Below are 23,339 nucleotides of genomic sequence, written 5' to 3'. Positions count from 1 at the left end.
TGTCCAGGCTGGTTGGGGGAGGGGGAGGAGAGAGAAGGACCAGGAGGGTGGGGTCCAGGAGGGTGGGGTCCAGGAGGGTGGGGTTCAGGGGGGTGGGGTCCAGGGGGGTGGGGTCCAGGAGGGTGGGGTTCAGGGGTCTGGGGTCCAGGAGGGTGGGGTCCAGGGGTCTGGGGATCTCAGGTCCAGTGGGGTGGGGTTCAGGGGTCCAGGGGCCGAGCCGGGGGCCGAGCCGGGGGCCCCTACAGGCTGCAGCCCAGCTGCTTGGCCTCCTCCAGGGAGTGCTGCAGCCGGCGCAGGCTGGCGGAGGAGTAGCCCTCGTCGCTGCAGCTGCTGCCCCGCGGGCTGCCCCGCTCGTCCCCCGACTCCCCACCGCTGCTAGAGCTCCACTCCAGGTCCCCGAGCAGCAGGTCGGTGCCCTCCACATCCACCTCCAGGTCCTCTGCACAGGGGGGGGGGGGGGGGGGGGGGGGGAGAGGGGGGAGAGGGGGGACAGGGGGAGGGAGAGAGGGGGAGACAGGGGGAGAGTGGGGGAGAGGGGGGAGAGACAGGGGGAGAGAGGGGGGGAGACAGGGGGAGAGGGGGGGAGGGGGGGAGAGAGGGGGGACGGGGGGGGGGAGACAGGGAGAGAGAGGGGGAGAGAGGGAGAGACAGGGGGAGACAGGGAGAGGGGGGGAGACAGGGGGAGAGTGGGGGAGAGGGGGGAGAGGGGGGAGAGACAGGGAGAGAGGGGGGAGACAGGGAGAGAGGGGGGAGACAGGGGGAGAGGGGGGAGAGGGGGAGACAGGGGGGGACAGGGGGAGAGGGGGGGGAGAGGCAGGGAGAGAGAGAGCGAGAGGGGGAGAGGGGGGGGAGACAGGGAGAGAGAGGGGGAGAGAGGGAGAGACAGGGGGAGACAGGGAGAGGGGGGGAGACAGGGGGAGAGACAGGGAGAGAGCGGGGAGACAGGGGAAGACAGGGGGAGACAGGGAGAGACAGGGAGAGAGAGGGAGAGCGAGGGGGAGAGAGGGGGAGAGACAGGGAGAGACAGGGAGAGAGAGGGAGAGCGAGGGGGAGAGAGGGGGAGAGACAGGGAGAGAGACACAGGCACACAGAGAGAGACACAGGAAGAGAAAGAGATACAGGGAGAGAGAGGGGGAGACAGGGAGAGACAGGGAGAGAGAGACACACACGGACACACAGAGACACACACACAGAGAGTAAGAGACACGCACACACACACACACACACACACACACACACACACACAGAGACACACAGACACAAACAAAGTTTTTCAGTGACTTGGCCATGACAACAAAGTTCTAGGAATACTAGCAATAGCAGCACTAAGAAACAAACGTCTGTGTCCATAGCAACCGCTCGCACAGAACAACGTTGTCGTTGCCGTTGCCGTTGTCATCGTTGTTGTGACCCGTTGTGATGGTGGCCAACGACAACGGCCCGCGGCCAAGACAAGGACAGGAAGTAGCCTGAGATCTGGAGACGAGGAGCGGTCTGGTGCGGCGTTGGGGCGCTGTTATGTGCTGTAGCGCCATGCTATAAATGCTATATGTGCTTTAGCTCCACGCTATAAATGCTATATGTGCTTAAGCTCCATGCTATAAATGCTATATGTGCTTTAGCTCCATGCTATAAATGCTATATGTGCTTTACCTCCATGCTATAGATGCTATATGTGCTTTACCTCCATGCTATAGATGCTATATGTGCTTTACCTCCATGCTATAGATGATATATGTGCTTTACCTCCATGCTATAGATGCTATATGTGCTTTAGCTCCATGCTATAGATGCTATATGTGCTGTAGCGCCATGCTATAAATGCTATATGTGCTTTAGCTCCATGCTATAAATGCTATATGTGCTTTACCTCCATGCTATAGATGCTATATGTGCTTTACCTCCATGCTATAGATGCTATATGTGCTTTAGCTCCATGCTATATAGGCTATATGTGCTTTAGCTCCATGCTATATGCTATATGTGCTAGCTCCATGCTACATGCTACATGCCCTAGCTCCATGCTACATGCTATATGTGCTAGCTCCATGCTCACCCTGGTCCGAGTCGGACTTGTCGTCGTCGTCGGAGCGGGTGGAGCCGGTGCTGTCCATGCGCGTCCGCTCCACCCCCAGCTGCTCCAGCCGCCGCCGCAGGTGGCGCCGCTCCCGTTGCAGCTGCTCCAGGGTGTGCTGTGCCCGCCGCTCGCTGTCCTCCAGCCGCTACACACACACACACACACACACACACACACACACACACACTTAGTATACACATTGAGACAACCACACAGTCAACATAGTAATGAGTAGCTGAACCCACCCTAAAAGAAATCAATGAATCATTTCGTATCTCTCAGTGTGTGTGTGTGTGTGTGTGTGTGTGTGTGTGTGTGTGTGTGTGTGTGTGTGTGCGTGCGTGCGTGCGTGCGTTACAGTATAACGCCACGGCGTGTGCGGATGGTGAAGCTCCATCGGAGCAGCGATTTATTTGATGTCTCCGCCCCAGTGTCAGGCTTCCCGGACACCTGTAGCGTAACGCTACAGGTGTGTGGCGCGCTTCACAGGCAACATGTCGTACAACACTCCTCCAAAGCGAGGGTTACACGAGGGCTACAACACGCCCCCCCTCTTCCCAGCTGAAACAGTGGGTTCACCGGCTCTGCAAGCGGCGGATCAAATCCGCAGACCCGTCACGTCCCAGACGTGCGTATCAGCGTGGCACACGGACCCCATCGGCGGGTCCAGAGAGGGTATTTTGGGACGGCGACCTCAACCCCACCCCGCGCCGCAGCAACAGGTGGGTGTGTACCGTCATGATCACAGCGGCACTGCGTGTCCCACTATCTCCTAAGCCACTCCAGGTCACCCTCTCGCTCTGCCTTCGTCACCCCTCCGGTGTCGTCCGCCCGCGCCAATAAACTGTCACTCAGGCACGGCCGAGTGCGCGCGTACACACACACACACACACACACGCACCGATATGTGGTCCTTGGCCTTCATCAGCAGGCTGAGGGTGGTGTGTCTGCTGGTGTCCGGACCCAGCGGGACCAGAGACTTCAACCGCTCCAGACACTGCCGTAGGTTAGCCCGTCTGGGGGAGGGGGACAGAGAGACAGACAGAGAGAGAGGCAGAGAGAGACAGAAACAGAGAGACAGAGAGACATAGAGAGACAGATAGAGAGACAGAGAGACATAGAGACATAGAGAGACAGAGAGAGACAGATAGAGAGACAGAGAAAAAGAGAGACAGAGAGACACAGATAGACAGAAAGACACAGAGACACAGAGAAACAGTTAATACGATGGACACATTGCACATAAGGGATGATCACCAAATTCTACCTGAAAGTAGCAGTTACTGAACGATAGGAGGTGATTGGCCGACGAGGCAGGGAGTAAATGTCAATATAAGATATGCTAACAGCGTTTACATTAAGACCCGTGGCACTTTAAATCAATGTCACACCACCCCTCAGGCCAGCACCAGATAAAGGACCTGAACCGACCCGAGGTGAACCCACCCTAAAAGACATCAATGAATCATTTCATATCTCTCAGTGTGTGCGTGCGTGTGTGCGTGCGTGCGTGCGTGTGTGTTTATGAGTGGGACTGGCAGCCTCTGCAGCTGCGTCGACTTGAGGTGTTGGTGGGTGTTGGATTACCTCATGACCCATGCATTACATAACAAACCGGCAGCACCACTGGAAGCTGCCGTTGGCGAGCCAGTGAGCGGGAGTGTGCCCACTCGCCTGTGCGTCAGAGCGTGGGCCTACGTCCAGCCTCTCCCAGAGAGGGCCGTGGTCGAGGGAGGCTGCAGCCGCTCGGAGCCACATGAGCTGCCAGTGCAGTCGTAGCTACGCCACGGTGTTAAAACATTCATACTGGGAGCTCTGGGACTGGAGACTGGAGCTGGGTGTGTGTGTGAGGAACACGCACACACGCATGCACAAGCAAATCAGCTGCCTGTCAACACTGACTGAGTCCAAAAGGGCAGTCCTGGTGGCCACATGAGAACCTTCCCTTGTTGCTCGTGAGAACCAGTGGCTGGTTGCTAGGCTAGTGCCAGTGGCTGGTTGCTAGGCTAGAACCAGTGGCTGGTTGCTAGGCTAGTACCAGTGGCTGGTTGCTAGGCTAGTGCCAGCGGCTGGTTGCTAGGCTAGTGCCAGCGGCTGGTTGCTAGGCTAGTACCTGTGGCTGGTTGCTAGCTGAGAACAAGTGGCTGGTTGCTAGGCTAGTGCCAGTGGCTGGTTGCTAGGGTACAACCAGTGACTGGTTGCTCGGGTACAACCAGTGGCTTGTTGCTAGGTTAGAACCAGTGGCTGGTTGCTAGGCTAGAACCAGTGGCTGGTTGCTAGGCTAGAACCAGTGAATGGTTGCTAGGCTAGAACCAGTGAATGGTTGCTAGGCTAGAACCAGTGGCTGGTTGCTAGGCTAGAACAAGTGGCTGGTTGCTAGGCTAGAACCAGTGGCTGGTTGCTAGGCTAGAACCAGTGGCTGGTTGCTAGGCTAGAACCAGTGGCTGGTTGCTAGGCTAGAACCAGTGGCTTGTTGCTAGGCTAGAACCAGTGACTTGTTGCTAGGGTACAACCAGTGGCTTGTTGCTAGGCTAGAACAAGTGGCTGGTTGCTAGGCTAGAACCAGTGGCTGGTTGCTAGGCTAGAACCAGTGGCTGGTTGCTAGGCTAGAACCAGTGGCCGGTTGCTAGGCTAGAACCAGTGGCCGGTTGCCAGGCTAGAACCAGTGGCCGGTTGCTACGTGGCAGCCAGACGTGCCACCCCCTCTCTGCGTCCTGACCCAGACCAACCGGTCCGACGGCTCGACTCATCCCGCGGTGGGAGGGGCCGGTGGACTTCGAGCAGGGCCGTTTGGTGGCAGCCTGTCTGGGTGTGAGCGTGTGTGGGAGTGTGTGTGTATCCGTGTGTGCGCCCTCGAGTGTGTATGCGAGGCCAAACGAGTACTTCCAGATAACGAGGGCTCCCGTGCAGTGTGTTAATGGGTGAGCGTGCGAGCGAAAGGTCGGCGATAACAATGTGTGTCCGTCCTGTCTGTCAAACACCCAGAGGCCATTGATTACATGAACCCGGTACCCTCTCTCCTCCCCTCCTGTCCCCCGCCCCCCTCCCAACTGTTTGCATAATACCCCGGGACGGTAAATACAAGACAGACACACGGACACACCCAGAGACACTTCCCCTTCCTGGGAGCCTTAACGGTACAACGGGGTCAGTGTTCAGCTGAAATCCTGCCAGCTCTAGGGCCCCTAGCTCGCCAGCAGCCTCCCTTTGACCCCTCTGGGCTCCAGTGTGTACATGCTTGTGTGTGTTTACACTGAGTTATGTTCTCTTTAGACCGAGCCACGTGCTCTACAGTACATTCCTGCCATGCTAGCCTTTACAGTCAAGCAGGCATCAAGCAGCTAGCGTGACGTGCTACATACAGCAGGAATGTAGGACACCAGTCCCATTGGACTAGCTTCAGACACCAATATGGGACTTTAAAGTACAATATCGATAGATAGATACATTGTGTGTACTGTTCAAGTGTGGTTATTGACGCTTAGTCACAGACCGGGACTCGGAGTCAGGGCAGAGTGGCGTCTAACAGTCAGAGACCGGGACTCGGAGTAGAGTGGTGTCCAACAGTCAGAGACCGGGACTCAGAGTAGAGTGGTGTCCAATAGTCAGAGACCGGGACTCAGAGTAGAGTGGTGTCCAACAGTCAGAGACCGGGACTCAGAGTAGAGTGGTGTCCAACAGTCAGAGACCGGGACTCAGAGTAGAGTGGTGTCCAACAGTCAGAGACCGGGACTCAGAGTAGAGTGGTGTCCAACAGTCAGAGACCGGGACTCTAAGTAAGAGTAGATTGGCGTCAGGGACGGAGACTCTGAGTCAGATTGGCGTCTAACAGACTCTGAGTCCTCGATGACTCTGCGCCTACACCCAGAGGCCGGGCCTCATCGGGGCAGTAGTAACCCGAGCCGGGTGGTTGGCTGGGTAGCCACGCTGGTTAAGGTTACAAGCCTGACCCTTTCACACCACTGCCTGCTAGCGGCCGCACGGTCAGGGGGCCGGCCAACGCACTCCTGGGCGCCTCTCAGATCCAGAGAGGCTGAATGGGTATTAGTGTACGCTAATAGGACACCAAAGAGGCCCAATTGACATTTGGACCAAAACTGAAGAAGGGATATTAAAGATTCAAAATCGAAATCCCATGACTAACTGACGTTACGACTTGAGGAAACGCCTCGGTCGTTTCATTGCGTTTCTCCTGGTCAGCATGTTTGCGTGGGCGTTGCTAACCCCTGCTGAACCAACCGAAAGCAGAGGGTGGCCCAGACGCAGTGTTTGTGACGGTGTGTTCCCATCGCCCTCCAGCCTGTAGTTGAGAGCATCTGCTACATGACTACGCGTTTATGCAAAGGTGAATGTAAATCTTTGTTCAGGCTGCCTAGAGGCCGTTGTCAAACGCCGGCGGGGTTCGCTATGGCCTGGAACTGAACATTGAGGGTGGTTTACAGTAAGACTGTGTTCACAGTATCATTAAAGCATTAAGGCACATGGAACAAAACAAGCCACTGTGTTCAAAAGCCGGACTGCACATTGCATAATAATAATAGGTCATTATGTAATGTGAAGAAAATAATAAATAACAGAAGGCAGCAGGAAACGCGTTGTATGTGGAGAGGCGTGAGCTTCACTGGTCCAGGATCGGTTGGTTCCACGCCCACCGACTCAGAGGGCTTTTACTCTGAAGCTACGGCAGAGGAGTGGCGTGGCTATATTCAGAACCGAAGGAGACACACCACCCACACACACACACACACACACACACACATGGCCTTTACATACCTGTTCTTTTCCATTTCGTTGTGCGTAGACCTGAGGACAACAGAAACAGAACATGTCATTAGCAGAGCAGTTGAAAAAACGGACATTTGTGCATTAAGAACTGCGAGCTTCTACAAGAGATTTCCCACTTCCTATGTGCCATCACAGGTCGGAGTACAGGTCACGTTACTACAGGACAGACAGACAGAGAGAGAGACAGAAACACAAAAACACAGAGACACAGATACACAGATACAGACAGACAGGTAGAGAGACAGACAGACAGTCAGGAAGAAGAGAGGGTGTGCTGGTTGAGCCACAGGCTAAAAGGAACAAGCAGGAACTACAGCACAAAGAGACCCCAAAGCCACCAGCATAATCCAGTTCCGCCAGGAGGCACAAGGAAACAAGCCCACAACACACACACACACACACACACACACACACACACACACACACACACACACACACACGTCTAAGAGGTCACGTCAGTTATGTGGTGAGAGGCATTCCCTAAACGCAGGTGGCCACCAGTGTTACGTTCACCTTCCACCCCCATGGGCTTCATCAGTAGAAGGATCATAGGACAGGGTTACAACACCTACAGTTCCAAAGAGCTTCGCTCAGTGCATTGCAGTGTGTGGCGCTTCAAGGTGGGATGCATCCACTCTAAAGGGGTGTTCTCCTCCCTATGAAACCTAGTTCAGAACTAGGAACCATGAAACCTGGTTCCTAGTTCTACCTTGAAGCCCTCTCAGTGTTCAACAATGTGAGTGTGTGTGTGTTCACACACACTCACACACACGCGCACACACACACACACACACACACACACACACACACACACACCCTGAAACACACGTTGGTGCAGCGAGACAAGATCTGGGCGCTGTCCCTCTTCACAGGGTGGGGGGGCCCCTCAAAGTACAGAGGGGGGGGGCAGACGGTTTAGGGGAGGGGTGGGAAGGCCTCTGGTGACATAACAGGGCTAGGGTGTCGTTGGGACTCCACCCTGTCGAAGTGGCTGTGCGTGGAGGCAGGCAGAGGGAGGACCTAAAGCGGCACACGGTTCACACCGCAACGCTACGGCCGACAGCGCACGCAAATGCATGTCCGCACATTGCACACACGTTGCATCAGGGAGACTATAAAGTCTGGGGAGGCTAATGGTGCTGGCTGGCTAGGGTATCGGGGAGGCTAACATTGCTCTGTGTGCGTGTGTGTGTGTGTGGACGGTTTATCCCCCCTGGCCAGCTCGTCTGCTGGCAGTTGGGGAGGGGCTTGAGGCGACACACGCCCAAAATAGAACACCTTAGACTCAGGCGAGGGGAGGGGGGGGCCCCTTCCACCCCACGCCGGGGGTCCATGTTGGGAACACTGACTAGGCTGAGGGTCTCTACTCGTGTGGTAGCTAGTGCTGCAGCAGAACGCTGGTTCTAAACGTGGTTCTGGCTTGGTTTAGCATGGCCCATAATATTCTGGGATTAGCAGCGGCGTTTGGCTACGTGGTTATGGGCGGCCATCTTGCTCAGAAAACATGGTCATGCATGACCGGTCTCAAACCTCTCTCTCTCTCTCTCTCTCTCTCTCTCTCTCTCTCTCTCTCTCTCTCTCTCTCTCTCTCTCTCTCTCTCTCTCTCTCTCTCTCTCTCTCTCTCTCTCTCTCTCTCTCTCTCTCTCTCTCTCTCTCTCTCTCTCTCTCTCTCGTCCCTATAGATGCTATAGAATTCTACCAAGAGTAGCTCAATAATGACAAAAAGAAAACAGCTATCAGCAAATAAGATGACATTCACCGATGGCAGTGGACAATATTTGTCTGTTGTTTCAATTTTGAAAACAGATATTTATCACAAACATAATGAAAGAAGGTGCTACATTAAAGGTTATTTCATTCATTTGTTGTATTACCCTAGCAGAAATGGGGGACTTGATACAAACCAATAACACAAATTTTGTGTCGCTATCAGCGCACAATTTCCCAATCAGTGCATCCCTACTGTAGAGCATTTAGCGTGTGAGTCTGCACTGTGGGGGAGGGTTGGCGTCCAACGCGGATGGAGGAGCTGGTGTAAGCTTGTGTCTACTGAGAGAGCAGGAGGAGGTGGAGAGGAGGACGTGGGACACAAGAAGAGAGAGGGGGAGGATGTGTAGAAAGAGGGGGAGGAGGAGGTGAGAGTGCAGGGATGGAAAGATAGATGAATGGAGAGGAGATAATAAGGAGGGAAAAGAGAGCAAGAGAGCTAGCGAGAGCAAAGGGGGATGGGGAAGCCTATAGTATTGACACACATACACACACACACACACATGCACACACTACACACCCAACCCCCTCTACTTATACATCACAGCATAAGGAACAACGGGAATCTGTTGGGCTGGCCCTAGTTGTGCTGGAATGCAAACACAAACATACACACACACGAACATACAGGGAATTCAAACAGGGTTCTGGATGACCTACATTCAGAGGAGCTGAGCAGAGTAGAAACAGAATGCTTGTTCAGTAATGACAAGCCTTTTCAGGCCAGAGAGCCGCCCTGCTCGTGAGCAGATCGGAGATTGTTCCTGACTGCTTGTTATGATCGTGGGGCAGCACGGTCGCCATTAGCCTCAGCAAGAACCACACAATGCATCTGGGAGGTCTAGCCAATGTTCCTGCATGGCACTGTCTCCACACAATCTCACAACCTTCCTAGTTCCTTGATATTACCAAACACTGCACATGAATAACGCACGCAAGGACACACACACACACACACACACACACTCACAATGAGGAAGCTTGAGAAACAATTATTAAACTCTGCATTTTCATTTCCGTTTCTGCGATTTCGTCAACATGTTCGGTAGGCAAAACCTGACCCACACTGACCCAAACACACAAGCACAAACGTACGCACACACACACACACACAGGTAAATAAGACTGCATTTATAACAAGCCTTCCTAATCTAGAGGCTCTCAGAGCGCTTAACGATTAGCCCCCTACTTCCCCCACTCCACACTCGACGGTGGTGCCAGCAGCCAGCAGGAAGAGGGCGTTCAGGGTGAGGTGTCCTGCCAGGGACACCTCGACACCCTCAGCTGGGAGGAGCCGGGATCCAACCAGGTAATCAGCTCTACCTGCTGAGCCACTGCAGCCCATTAGGCCTTTTGCAGTGTCAGAAATGGGTTGCTAAGCCTTTGCCTCGGTACGGTAATGCAGTGCTCAAGAGCTGTGACCCAAATCTGAACATGGCCGTCTGCGTTAGCCTGTTACAGCCGCCGCCCAGCATGCTCACCCTTCAACAACATGGTTAACCCCTCCAGGGGAGAGACCCTGATGACAAGGCAGGTAATTCTGTGTGCATGATGACAAGGCTGGATATGACCGGCTAGATATGCTGCAGGCTTCCCCCTGCAGCCATCCACCTGAACCCAGAGAGTGACAAGAAACGCTCAATGCAACCATCAGTCAAAAAGAAAAACTGGTAAAGAACTGGCTAAGGGACTGACAAGACAAGCGGCCTGTCTGTGTGCATGTTCCCCAAAGCGTAACGACTGCTTTGCGTGTGAGATCTCTTCAATCAGCCGCCGACGGCTCCAGCTTGCATGCGTTCTAAATAAGTCTCTGACTTATTAACGGGCCGCCTTTAGCCCGGGCCAGGGTGGAATACATGCTGGCAGCGAGCAGGCAAAGGGTTGCAACACTGCAGCAGCGGTAGCTGTGTGGCGGGGAGGGTGTACCTGCTACTCGTGTTCTTCTTGCTCTTGCTCTTGCGTTTGAGGTTGTCCCTCTCTTTACTGCTGGTGAAGGGCAGCAGCGAGGCGTACCCATGCTCCGCTTCTGGAAACACATCAACAACAACAACAACAACACGTCAACAACACAACACACAACATGTGGAGCCAATGCCGTCGCTCTGTGAGAACATCCCTCTTATGAGGGAGTAAAATCATAAAATCATAACTCCCACAAAACCGGAACCGGGCTAACCAACAGTATTTGTAGTGGTGTGTTGCGATTGCTCACAAAAAGCATTAAATGCAACAGGCGTTTTTCTTCGTATTCACATTATTCACATGCTGTATTTTCCTTTTTTCACCGCTGGTTCGGACAATGATGTCATTCTGAACTGAGGTAAACCCCGCTAGCCAAACCAAAACACCAGCAGGGGGTGGGGGGGGTCGCTTTGCGCTGCACTATCAAGCCGACATAAAAACACAAATTGCATGCACGCTTTACTTTATCCAGCTGTTGTGTCTATTATATTAATCGCGTTCATGCTTGTCCCTGCATGTGCATGCAACTGACATGTAAAAAAAAAAATATATATATATATATATTCTGAAACACTACCGCCGTTGACTGATGTTTTGGGGGGAAACGCATTCCGTGCTAATGCAATAAAAGAAGCAACATCTGCTTACATTGTCAGATTGTTTACCTCTTTCCCTGCGGTCAAGGTACTCGGCTGCTTCGATCAACATCTGCACCATTCCGAACGCCGCCATTTTCAACAATAACACCGATATTAAAACAATCCGAGGCAGGACTCAGTGCTTCACGACCCGCTGCCTGGCTGCTGCTGTTCCGGCCTGAGGTCCGAGGGTCCGAGTGCCGCACGACCCGGTGCTGAGACAGAGCTGCTGGGACAAGCGACACCACCGTGGGGTTAGAGTCGAGAGGACAGACTACTTCATAGACTAACAAGAATGAGGAATGAGAAAACATTAGTGAGCAGAAGAATAGTCCAGCTTATTTAAACACCTTGGGGATGAAGCACTATATTTAGATAGAGAAGGGGGACCACATCAGTTTGCAGACCAAACCGGATAACACCCGGTGTGTATTTACTAACATGGGTGCTGAGAGGGGCTGGACCTCCGCGGTGACAGCTGACAGCCGTCGGCAGGTTACGGTGGTTCTTCAGTGGATTAAGGTAGTTCTTCGGTGGGTAAAGGTAGTTCTTTGGTTGGTTGGGGTAGTTTGTCGGTAGGTTACGGTAGTTCTTCGGCGGGGGACGGTAGTTCTTCGGTAGGTTACGATCGCTCCTCGGTGGTTTACGGCAGATCGGTTAATAAATCCGTTATTGAAAATAAGTTGTCTGTTGACTCCTTTATAAAAGGACAAAATCTGCATTCGCTTGCGAATAAGTTACAGAACAAAACGACCTCCGAGTCTTATCTATTCCGTTCTTGACCTTACGTCGAGACAAATAAAGTGGCACGAATTATCGTTAGTTCAACGCTGCTCGCAAAAGCTTCTCAAGTGGGAAAACGAAGAGCTAGTTGCGGTGAAAGTTCCAGCAGAGAGGAGGTCCTGGGTCCTGGAGGTACCTGCGGGTTTAACGTGTCAGGCTGGAGTTGCGGTTCGCGGCTGACATCAGGGAGCCCCGTGTATGTGTGTGTGTGTGTGTGTGTGTGTGTGTGTGTGTGTGTTTATCAAACCGCTTCAAAACAGGGGCTTGTTGATCTCAGCGACAGCTCGAGCGCTGTGGTTGCCACACAGCGCATGTATGCCGCCACCTGATTGGCTCCTGGAACTACTAAACCGCCGTCTGATTGGACATAGCCTGTGTCCTTCTTAGTAAGAAGCGCGGCCCCTCTTTTGCAACTGGGTGTTGTGGTCGGCCATTTTGGCTCTAGTCGCCGTTCGTATGCTTCGTTAACGCCAACCGTCGACGAGCCACAATGTCGCCGGTTTCCCCGTTACGTGTAGGCGCTCTACGATTGGTAGCTTTCAGCCAATAGCGGTTTGGATACATGGTCCATGAGGATGACAGCGTCACGCCCCTCTACCATGCTGGTTCGCGGTGTATCGCGACGATTGGTTTTATGCTCTTGTTGTTTGTACTCCGCCGAGGACGCAGATTGGTCAGTCACATGCCGCGTTGTGATTGGTGCGTTCTTTTCCTCCAGTAAAATCGTACATGCATAGCAGAAATAATGGCGCTAGCGTCGAAATGGTCAAATATGTTGGGATCACAGTAATATTCCTGTAACTAAAAGGGATAGAGAGGCTCGTTTCTAATCATTTACGGGTGCAGTTATAGTAATTCGATTACAAATATTGAGGCGCTCTGGGTTCAATATATATGATTACTGATTATTTGCCTTACAAATAACACCTAAACTTTCTAGTCATTCGTTTTAGCAAACAACGAAATTGACTGAATCAACCAAATGTTCAGATCTTTTCCTGCATGCAAGCTGGATTTTTGCTAACGGATAACAGCTTTGATAAAGCCATTCATCTGTATATTGATTAAATGCACAAAGCATCATTATTGGTGTTTAATGTTTTATTGATTCATATGAAATCTACATGGATGCAGACATCTCTTCCCCAGCTCGCCCTCCTCTGCCTCAATCTGTCCAAAAACGCAATGTCATAGTTTCATAACCTGGTAAAAATATTTACAGAATATTTCTCCTCACAATAGAAGTCTGGAGAAAAAAAAGCAAAAAAAAAAAAAGGACTACTTCTCACACAAGATCAAAATTAAAAAAACGAGCGTTGATATACGAGCATCTTCACAAATTGTTCTCAAGCGATGAAGTCCAGCGGTCTGTTGAAGCCACCTTTCCTGTTCATATACTGCCTGTGGATAGAAAAAACATTACATCATGTTACCCTTGCAACACCAGAACATTACATCATCGCCCACCAATCGGAGCGCCCACTTCACTGCATAGAAACACCTGCGTAGGTGATTGGTCAGAACAACAGGGGCAGAGGATGGAGGGGCCGAATAAGTTCACCTAATCGTCCGATAGAATCCATCACAAACTTTATCTGAGACGTGGAACCAGATCTCAGCCTTTTATCAAATGAAATATCTTTTAAGTTAAACCTTTGTTGTTGGGTACCAGAGATGCTGAGGATGATCATACCTGTATTTTCTCTTCTGGGAAACATTTGTAGCGTGTGCATTCACAGAGCCTTTGGTTTTCTTTCCCTGTATGGATACAATACGATTGATTAACGATCGATTAACTACACAAACGTGGACGTATTTATATATATATATATATTTGTATCTTTTATTCTGACAAAATGCGACGGAAAAACAACTACACAACCCCAAGTGTAGGAGAGCCTTCTAGAACAGATGATTTTCTCAGAGAACAAACGTAAACATAATAAGAATAGTTATAATATAAATAGTAGATGGGGTAAAGATGGGGTAAAAAGAGATGGGGTAAAAATATCTGGCACTTCAGACTCTATAGAAAAGCCAATATGTTTGATATGCACTCCTATTAAAAAACTTCAGCTACAAGATGACTAATGCAATCTCATGTATGCTGGCATTGTGAGACCAACTGTGGCAAACAGCTCCACCATGTGGTCAAATAACCAGTGTACAGCAGACCTTGGTGGTGTCAAAGGAGCCAAATCCCATCGTCTTCATCATTTCGATCTCTTCTTCGGTTTTGTCTTTCATGTCTTCAGCTGGGGGAGACAAACAAGGGGTGTCTTCATTCAATCCTTGCAGTTTTAACGGTTTTAAACTGGAGATATACCATCATGAACGACAGACTTATGTGACCTCTAGTATGGGGGATGAGACTCATCCACAGGGAACTCTGACGCATGTCACTAAGGAGGGGGGCGGGGTTAGGGCATCTGGATCAAGGATGTCTTCAGGGGGGGAAATCAAACGCAGGATCCTTCGACTAGGAGTCACAGAGTTCACCTGGACTCTGCATAGCCTCCCCCCCCCCACTTACGCACTTATTGTATGTTGTACCCATTTATTTTCTATTGCTTTCAATTAATCTCGTTTTTGTTTTATTCTGCTTTTACTTAATAATTATATATATATATATAAATATCTTTCAATTTTATTTTAAAGCCCTTTGAATTGCCACTGGTCTGATGCTCTATACAAATAAATTTGACTTTGTACATCCTGGCACTTTATTTTATTGTATGTTGTACGTCCTTGCACTTAAAAATAGTACTTAGCGTTGTGTAACATCTTATCCTAGCTATCTTTGTTGTAAAAGGGGAATGGGTTAACCTAGTGATTGTTAGTGCTTGGGACTTGGTTGTATGAACATTCTTACTGTTCCGACAGCAATGTATTCTTTTCTCCTTCTGACAAATGTACTTCCAATAAACGCCCTAAATGTAAACGAGTCTGAATTCTAAACAAACAGACCAAAATCAATATGCATTGTGGCATCAACACCAGAAGGCTACCTGAGATCTCAATGGGCTTCACCGCCTTCTCCTTGGCCTCCTTCAGCCTGGAGGGGGAGTCAGACTCGGAGCGGTGGCGTCGCGGCGGAGACCTGGACGGGGGGCACACAGACGGCGGGGTGAGTGGGGGCTAGCCCTGCTGCACCATACTCGCTATCCCATAGTACCATCCTACCATCACTAGTGTGGAGCGCTGTACTCAACCAGAGACCATCTGGGTCCACTGGAACCCAACCGACTCCTCATCGATTGGTAAATAGAGGGAATACAGGTCTGCATGATATCTCTAGATTAGTCAATAATAATAATAGATACGATTAATTTATGTAGCGCTTTTATGGAGGTCACTCAAAGACACTTTACATAAAGACACTAACTCTACCTGGTATCTAAACATCAGGCGAGAAAGCGGGTTTCTGACCCATACTTGGTCCGAGTCCAACTGGGTACGCCAGAGCTTCAATGTAAACACCGTCACGCACCAGAGCAGAGCAGTGAACCACGACCAGCAGGGGGCAGCCCTGAGCATAGGTCTGGAACTGGCGCTGGGGTCTGGTCAGATTGATACGATTTGGCCACCGTGAGGGAATAATTCAACAAGAGAAAAATATGGATCTGACTAATGCCTGGAACACGATCAGTCCACCATCATAGTTAACATGCGATTCAGATTCATGGAATATAAACAGCATCTATTTACACCAGTAAATAGAGATCTATAATATTGTATAATAATGTTGTAACATTTTAAATGAGCTAGTATTGACTAACCGTGTAAGTCTTTGAATTAGAGTCAGTATTTTGACAGGAACAATAAAGTGCTCTGAATCTGATGTAAAAGGGAGTTTGGAAATGTGTGTGACTCCCTCAGACAGACATCCTATTGGTTACCCAGGAAGGCCAAACGCCATGAATAACATTCATGACCTCAAACTCATTCTCATTGGAAAAGGTTCCGTGTGAAGGGTTAGGTATTGGATTACAAGTTCTTTGGCATACTCATCTGAATGGGTACTTCTCCATGACGGGACACATTACACAGTACTGGGAGAGCCTCATGACCACTTCACATGGAACTAGTGATGTGCGATTCATGAACGATTAGTTCAAACCAATCTATTGCTAGATCCTAGATGTACGATTTGTATATTAGATCATTCATTTTGTTATTTCGATCTTGAATGTGGATTACTTCAATGATTCCGTATGTCGGATCTGTATCTGCGAGTGGATCCGATCATTCGTTAGGTTCTTGTTTTTGCGCACGCTCATCACTTTATAGGGACCCTTTTCCTATGTTTAAATGTGTGTACTAAAGTAGATCCTGAAGAAACATTGTTTCTTCATGTTCAAAAGTAAACCTAAATATGCTGATAATTATGAAAATGAGAATGTTGGCTATATCTTGTTTCTGTGTATCCTTGTCTGCCTTAAATTAATTTTAACGTAGACCCCGTAGCCCCTATGTAGTCACTGTGTTACCAATTATCACCCATTCTACTACCATTTGTAGTGTTTATCTAGCCGACTCTGAAAGATTTGTTTGTTTGAACGAACGCGATCCGATTCCGAAAAAAAGATGCGAACTTCGCGCAGCTACCTGGAACGTCGCCTGTGGGTGGAGCGCGAGCGGCTCCTCCTCCTGTCTCTGTCGCGGGAGCGGGAACGCTCCCTCTCTCGGCGCTTCCTCTCGCGATCTCTCGAAGCTGAGCGAGATCGGCGTCTCTCTACGGAAAGGCAGAAGGAAAATATCCTGAACAAAGACAAAAATACTGAATCCTACACACAATAATATAAACCAAAATAGGTACTGTATTCTGACGTTTGAAAAATACTAAATAACTTTTAAAAAACTAACAATGACAATAAACTACAAGTTTTCATACACTACCAACATTTCATGTATAATTAAACAATGTTGCCGAGCACGAACACGAAATACTTGCAATAAAGACAAGCAAAAATACAATATATGCATGTTAACAGGCCCTTCTGCTCATCTAAACACCACTGGGCTCTCCTAAAGCTGGACACGGAGCAAATAAAAGGGCCAGAATAAACCAAGCAACATATTGTTAGCAATGAACACACGATTTATCAAAACCAGACAAATAACACATATATTTGATACCTTGATGCCATATAATACACGATGCCGAATAGAGTAAATAACACCACAGTATCAATATTCTGACGGATCACACAATTTAATAACCATAATGTAGTGTTTAAAATTCACAGCAATGTTTAGTTCAACAAGCTGGCATCGCCATATAGGTTTTTAAAGTGTTAAATCCAGATATGTAACGCAGTAGAGCGTTCTAGATCCAATGCCCAATCTGGCAACACTGCCTAGATCTGCGGTCGACCGCCGCGCCGTGGGGCTCCTAGGGGCCTCTAAGGACCACCGTACCTCGGCGGGCCGGACTGCGGCTTCTGCTCCTCCCCATAGGGCCTGGAGGGTGCGGATCGGGCCGAGAAACTGGGGAAAGAACGGTTATTTCAGCAGATTTAAGCGTGTACGAGGACAAGACGCAGCATCCGATACTCCGTCCCCTGCTCTCCGGAAGATAACACCAGCGTTTCCGGTGATGAAACGGACGAGTGCGCCCCCTAGCGAGAGGGCGGTCCGTCGACAGGGAGGGCCTTTTGACCGAATGACCCTGCGGTATGCAGAAGAGAAATTATAGCCAAGCAGAGCCATAATATGTTGTATTATAAAACATCATAATGCAGTCAGAATCCAACAGCTAATAAAAATAAGGGGCAGGGGGGGTATTTACCAGTAGGCCTAGCTATAATAATTGCTACTGAACGAATATTTCTGTTCTCATCTTTGCGTGATTCAGCTATAAGGTATTCCAATAACTATTTCCTGCTATATAAATGATGGGCTAGACTAGAATATAATTTAACATGAAGGATTAGAAATGGGAAAGTATACACTATTTTCAATATAGCGGTGTCGGAGGCACACAGCATCCTACCTTAACACACATATCCTACCTACCCATCACAGTTACACATTAGCATCAGACCTACATACCAACATACATACAGTCCTGCTCACACCTTTGGACAACAAAGCCTATACTCTGACTGGACAAACCTATGTCCTCAACGACACCCCCATTCTCAAGCCAGCACTTAGGCATTCCCAAAACCTCCTCTTCAATTATTGTAGGCCTACTCCTTATGTACTACTAGCCTATGTTTTGCGCTTTTGAGCTTTTTGTTGGACGCGTCTGCTTTAAAAGGTAGACAAAGTGATATTACTAAAATTAGTAAAAAAGAGTAATATCATAAGCATTGTTGGGGAGTAACGGAATACATGTATCTGCGTTACGTATTCAGAAAATTATAAGTAACTGTATTCCGTTACAGTTAAAATTTAAATAGGTGGTATTTAGAATACAGATACACTGTTAATCAGTGGATCACGATGCTTCTCTGTTCCACAAGTTTATTTGTGCTTTCACACCAACAGCATTTAGTGTGCACTAAACGAGTTTGGTCCCTTGATTCGGTACGTTTGCGTTGGTGTGAATGCAAACACCTCACTTTGATGCGCAGCAAATCAGCCGGCCGAGACCTCCCTGAAGAGGTGGTCTCTTGGTTCGCTTCCAAATGAACCCTGGTGCGGTTCGCTTGAGATGTGAAAGGGAACGCAACTCGGTTCAATCCAGTTCTAAAAAGAATACGCCGCTTTTAACAGCCGCGCGCATTATGGGAATATTGTTTGATTGACGGTAACTCCAAAACTAACAGCACATTGTCGGACCGTCGGGTGAAAATGAGTCGTGGCTCTGCATGGATTAAAGAGGAGACGGATTGTCTATTGGCTAATTGGATAGACACCCACGTAAAACGTATGCTTGAAAACACAAATAAAAATTTGTCTTCCCTACATTTCAGTTGAAGAATTCCTTGTTTTTCTTCAACTGCGCGGGGCCTTCCCTGCTAACCGCGATCCTCTATCCCGTCAGCTGTAGACTACTTTAATTCTTTTCCCGGCTCCATCTCTTCTGTGACTTAAATACCGTTATTTTATTTTTATACTTTCATGTTTAGACAATATTTTTGAGTTATTGCTTAATTTTATTTGTATGTCACAGTGACACTTTTTCAGGTAGAAGAATTAAATGTGTCTTCAACCTTTGGAATAATGGGTGGGATGGTGTTAAAAGAGAGGTTACTTCTAGAAGGCCCTACTGAGCTATGTTGCAGTTATGTCACTGACTTCAGACATTCCCATATAGACATGGGCGGAACTAGAATTTACTCAATCAATCAGTCAATCAGTTGACAGAAGTGAGGTAGCCTAATCGTTGTGAGCGGAGATAAGGGAAAGTGAGATGGAATGGAGGTGGAGCCTCCGGCTTCTTCCGGCTGTATTAAAACCTTCTGTTCTTGAGGTTTAGGGATGTCTTTTCAGCAGCAACCTGCAGCAGCCTCATACACATGCCTGGAAACCTCGGAACACAGGTAAGACCGCTTCCACAACGACAGGTATCCCGCTGCCCCACATGGGAAAACCTTATGTGTACACGTTTTGGGACTATCTAGCAATGTGACACAATGTAGGTACTGGTGGATTTAACTTTAATCTTGGTTAAATCTTGCCCTGTTTTTGGAGAAGAAAAGTCTTAACAACGCAGTAACTGTGCAGTTTTCATCATGTAGGCGTATCGATTCTTTAGGTAATCTTAATTAATGTCCTTCTCCAAAGTTTCTAAACAAAATATACAAATAAAAAATAAATAAAGCAATGGGAAATAAACAATGTAAGAAATTGAAAAGAAAAAAAATTGCTTAAAGGTCAAACATTATGAGGGACAAAATGAGTTGCTGAATAATTATATTGAAAATATTGTTTTTTTTACTTAATGAACACAATTTGCTGAACGGTCAAAAAAAAGTCCCCCTGTTGACGTGGATACTGCGGTTTGTTTTGTCGGGCAGAAAATTAAAGGCTGCTTAATATTCAGAGCACATCCTAACCATTTTGAACTGCTGGACTTCCGTCGATTGTTATATGATATTTGTTTTCCCAGGACTGTCCAAGAAAGACCAGCTGCTCTCTCCCTTACACCGGACCGCCCTGCTCTGCACTGACCGTAAGTTCTCACTGCGATTTATTAAGGAGATTTATACTCTGTGCTCTCAAACCGCCCTGTTAGAAAACAAGCGCCCTGCATTGGTTAAAGCACGTCCCTAAAATACTTCCCTAAGACGCCCAGAGTCCTAAATCCCTGAGCGGTTTTGCCCCATTTCTGTAAAATAAATATTCTCGTAGTTTGGGAGTTATGTATTAAGGCAAATCACTTGAAATGTGCAATGTTTGAATTTCCAAAGAGGTGAATGCAAATACGGACCAACCCTGATGACCTTGTTTTTCAAAAGTCGTTAAAATTAAAATGTTTTGAATTCAATGATGTTTAAGTTAAATTCAATGGCTTTTAAAACTAAATATTATCGCAGTGATTAGTTCCATAGTTTTGACCCCCCCCCCCCCCCCAAACCCCCCTGTGTCCTCCCAGCAGGAACTCCAGCACTTAATGGCCAGCCCCGACGAAGCGCCCGTGGAGAAGACCGCCCCGCCCAAGGGGGGAGTGGCCAAGGGGGCGCCGTGTTGGAGCGGCGCCCTGAAGAAGATGAGCCCGCGCGTCATCGCGGTAGTCACCTGCTTCAGTGGGGACATGAACGCCTTCGCCAAGTGGATGGAAAGTAAGGCCACGCACGTCAGGGAAAGGGGTGTGGGGGGAGGGGGTCTACGCATGTTTGGGATCTTGCTTTGTCACCGACACTCACACCCACATATCTGCTCCTCCTCGCTGTTGTTGTCGGTCTTCCTGTCGTTTTCTTGCGCTCAAGGTAAAGAAAAAAGAAAAACTAAAGTGCTCTGGGACCAGATTAACTCCTAAATGAACTCTTGACTGTCTTCTCTCTTCTCACTGGTGTCTCCCCCTCCCTCCCCTCCTCCCCTCCCCCCCCCGTCAGGGAAAGGGGTGGGAGGGGGAGGAGATGGGTAGGGGGGAGGGTCTCACCTGGAACGGGGGCGCTGCACATGTGTGTTACTGGCAGGAGAGAGGGGCGAGGCCTCCGAGCAGACCTCAGGTGGCAATGTGAGGGTCAGGTGTTCATGGTATTTTCGTGTTAAACATGTTTGGGATCTTGCATTGTCACCGAAACTCACACCCACCTTTCTGCTCCTCCTCGCTGTTGTTGTCGTTCTTCCTGTGGTTTTCTTGCGGTCAAGGTAAAGAAAAAAGAAAAACTAAAGTGCGCTGGGACCAGATTAACTCCTAAATGATTACTCCCCCCCCACCACAGAGCAGTTCATCCTGCTGCAGCTGCTGGACTGGATCCTGCGTGGCGCCGCCCAGGTCATGTTCGTGAACAACCCCCTGAGCGGTCTCATCATCTTCGGGGGCCTGATCCTGCAGAGCCGCTGGCTGGCCCTCAACGGCTTCGTGGGCACGCTGTTCGCCACGCTGTCGGCCCTGCTGCTGCGGCAGAGCCGGTAGGAGGGCGCGCCCTCATGCACTCTACACCTGGGCCTCTCTGAAGGTCTCTAGATGACGCATCCTGGGCCTCTCTGAAGGTCTCTAGATGATGCATCCTGGGCCTCTCTGAAGGTCTCTAGATGATGCATCCTGGGCCTTTCTGAAGGTCTTTGGATTTGCTATCCTGCTCAGTGGCTTTCTGCGTTTGCATTTCAGGATTCTGCACCAACGCTTGCAGCGCATTCCACGTACGACTTGTTATCTGACAGATAAATCACACTTCATGCTCTGCCTCATCAAATAGCCATCAAAACATGTTACAGACGCATGAATCATACATGGAAGTTAGGTTAAACGACGATTGCAGATAAACCTCGTTAATGCAGATTATTCGTTGAACGTCGTTAACGCTCTCTCACCGTTGACGATGCTGTACAATATTGGCTGACGTTCACCCATTCATGCACACGTTCACACACCGACGGCGGTGTCAACCATGCACAGCGACCACCAGCTCGTTAGGAGTCATTAGGGTGAGGGGTCTTGCTCAGGGACACCTCGACACTCAAACTAGATCAAACTAGCAACCTTCCGGTTACCAGTCAACCCGCTCTACCTCCTGAGCCACATGCAGCCCCCTCGTTAACACTCTCTCTCCATTGAACCTCGTTAAGCTCGTTAACGCTGACTCTCCATTGAACCTCGTTGACCAGGTTAACCTTTCTCTCCGTCTGCAATTAACCTCATTAACGCCGACTCTCCGTTGAACATCGTAAACCTCGTTAACGCCGACCCTCCGTTGAACATCGTTAACCTCGTTAACCTCTCTCTCCGTTGTCTGCAGGGGGGCGATCGCCGCTGGGCTCTACGGCTACAACGGCATCCTGGTGGGGCTGCTGATGGCCGTGTTCTCGGCGGCGGGAGACTGGTACTGGTGGCTCCTGCTGGCCAACGCCTTCATGTCCTCGATGTGGTGAGGGCCCCTTCTGAGTGTGTGTTAGAGCGCGGAACGGGACGCATTCCTCTGTCCGAGCGCGGCCCGCGTCCGACAGGGAAGGAACCGAGCCCGACCCGAGCCTGAGCAAGATGTACAGTATATGTCCGAGCCCGGCACAGTTAAAGTCTATTTCTTCTCATACTAATGACATGTTTACGTTTGTGTGTATGAAAGCACGCCTTTATTAAACGACTGCAAGGCATTTGGAAATGTCAACAGATGTGCGCAACTAGCGCTTATTGCACAGAATCATAACCGATTGAAATTCACATAGGCCCACACAGAAGGGCACGATAACGATAAATTCCACACAATCGCACAGGAGGTTCTGAGTTTCTGTAGGACAGGTAGCCTATGAAATTCAAATTAACGAGCGTCCCCAGCAGAGAAAAATTAACGTTAACACAAAACCAGCGCTGACGCCAACTCCAACGCCTTATCGTACTGATGTGACCGAGCCCGACCCGAACCCGGGCACCATTTCTGAATATTTGTCCGAACTCGCCGGGTACCGTCGCGCTCTGGTCGGGTTTCCATGCTCTAGTGTGTGTGTGTTTGTGTGTGTGTGTGTGTGTGTGTGTGTGCGTGTGTGTGTATGTGTGCGTATGTGCGGCGTGTGTGTGTGTGTGCCGTTGGCCCGTTAAGGACGTGGATACCAACGTGGGTCCTCCTCCCTCAGCCCCGTGGTGTCCAGCGCGCTGGCGTCCATCAACAGCCGCTGGGACCTGCCCGTCTTCACGCTGCCCTTCAACATCCTGGTGTGCGTCCACATGGTCGCCACCGGACACTACAACAACTACTTCCCCCAGGTCCTG

At 49.6% G+C, this 23,339-nt stretch overlaps 3 protein-coding genes across 6 annotated transcripts in view; 1 reads left to right on the top strand and 2 right to left on the bottom strand.

Moving 5' to 3' along the window:
• Positions 1-12,263, bottom strand: mxd1 (MAX dimerization protein 1). 3 transcript variants are annotated; one of them, XM_079736879.1, is made up of 7 exons: positions 11,581-12,263; positions 11,258-11,456; positions 10,557-10,656; positions 6,851-6,880; positions 2,979-3,093; positions 2,057-2,222; positions 1-439 (listed from the first exon to the last, which is right to left on the bottom strand). In XM_079736879.1, exons 2-7 carry the CDS (start codon positions 11,322-11,324, stop codon positions 240-242), a joined length of 678 nt encoding a protein of 225 aa, XP_079593005.1. In that variant the 5' UTR covers positions 11,325-11,456; positions 11,581-12,263; the 3' UTR covers positions 1-239. The 3 variants fall into 3 exon arrangements, with proteins under 3 accessions (XP_079593005.1, XP_079593006.1, XP_079593004.1); XM_079736880.1 differs by having other exon boundaries at positions 11,258-11,459; positions 11,672-12,263; XM_079736878.1 differs by having other exon boundaries at positions 11,672-12,263.
• An 842-nt stretch (positions 12,264-13,105) lies between these two features.
• snrnp27 (small nuclear ribonucleoprotein 27 (U4/U6.U5)) lies at positions 13,106-17,581 on the bottom strand. The gene is made up of 6 exons (XM_079757977.1): positions 17,435-17,581; positions 16,622-16,748; positions 15,022-15,113; positions 14,189-14,268; positions 13,707-13,771; positions 13,106-13,414 (listed from the first exon to the last, which is right to left on the bottom strand). Exons 1-6 carry the CDS (start codon positions 17,469-17,471, stop codon positions 13,360-13,362), a joined length of 456 nt encoding a protein of 151 aa, XP_079614103.1. The 5' UTR covers positions 17,472-17,581; the 3' UTR covers positions 13,106-13,359.
• Positions 17,582-19,416: 1,835 nt separating this feature from the next.
• slc14a2 (solute carrier family 14 member 2) overlaps positions 19,417-23,339 on the top strand; it is a 7,695-nt gene continuing 3,772 nt past the window's right edge. Inside the window, exons 1-6 of one of the 2 annotated variants that reach the window (XM_079734991.1) lie at positions 19,417-19,506; positions 20,076-20,138; positions 20,562-20,748; positions 21,355-21,544; positions 22,372-22,500; positions 23,204-23,339. The exon at positions 23,204-23,339 is cut by the window's right edge and continues 57 nt beyond it. In XM_079734991.1, coding sequence (XP_079591117.1) covers positions 19,483-19,506; positions 20,076-20,138; positions 20,562-20,748; positions 21,355-21,544; positions 22,372-22,500; positions 23,204-23,339 — 729 coding nt within the window. In that variant the 5' untranslated portion in view covers positions 19,417-19,482. The remainder of the gene's footprint in view (positions 19,507-20,075; positions 20,139-20,561; positions 20,749-21,354; positions 21,545-22,371; positions 22,501-23,203) is intronic. The other variant, XM_079734992.1, reaches the window with a different exon arrangement.

The sequence above is a fragment of the Pollachius pollachius genome (assembly GCF_949987615.1).
Source record: "Pollachius pollachius genome assembly, chromosome: 1".
Classification (NCBI taxonomy): Eukaryota; Metazoa; Chordata; class Actinopteri; order Gadiformes; family Gadidae; genus Pollachius; species Pollachius pollachius.
The sequence above is the reverse complement of the archived record's forward strand: the minus strand, read 5'-3'. Positions and strand labels throughout refer to the sequence as shown.

What these genes read in the sequence shown, in the direction of transcription:
- snrnp27 (XM_079757977.1), bottom strand. Translation starts at nt 17,471, where the DNA reads ATGGGGAGGAGCAGAAGCCGCAGTCCGGCCCGCCGAG. An exon ending in CCGCAGTCCGGCCCGCCGAG is followed by an intron (nt 16,749 to 17,434) that starts GTACGGTGGTCC and finishes GCCTTTCCGTAG; the next exon opens with AGAGACGCCGATCTCGCTCA. An exon ending in TCCCAGAAGAGAAAATACAG is followed by an intron (nt 13,415 to 13,706) that starts GTATGATCATCC and finishes TTCTATCCACAG; the next exon opens with GCAGTATATGAACAGGAAAG.
- mxd1 (XM_079736879.1), bottom strand. Translation starts at nt 11,324, where the DNA reads ATGGCGGCGTTCGGAATGGTGCAGATGTTGATCGAAGCAGCCGAGTAC. An exon ending in AACGAAATGGAAAAGAACAG is followed by an intron (nt 3,094 to 6,850) that starts GTATGTAAAGGC and finishes CCCCTCCCCCAG; the next exon opens with ACGGGCTAACCTACGGCAGT. An exon ending in AGGCCAAGGACCACATATCG is followed by an intron (nt 2,223 to 2,978) that starts GTGCGTGTGTGT and finishes GTGTGTGTGTAG; the next exon opens with CGGCTGGAGGACAGCGAGCG.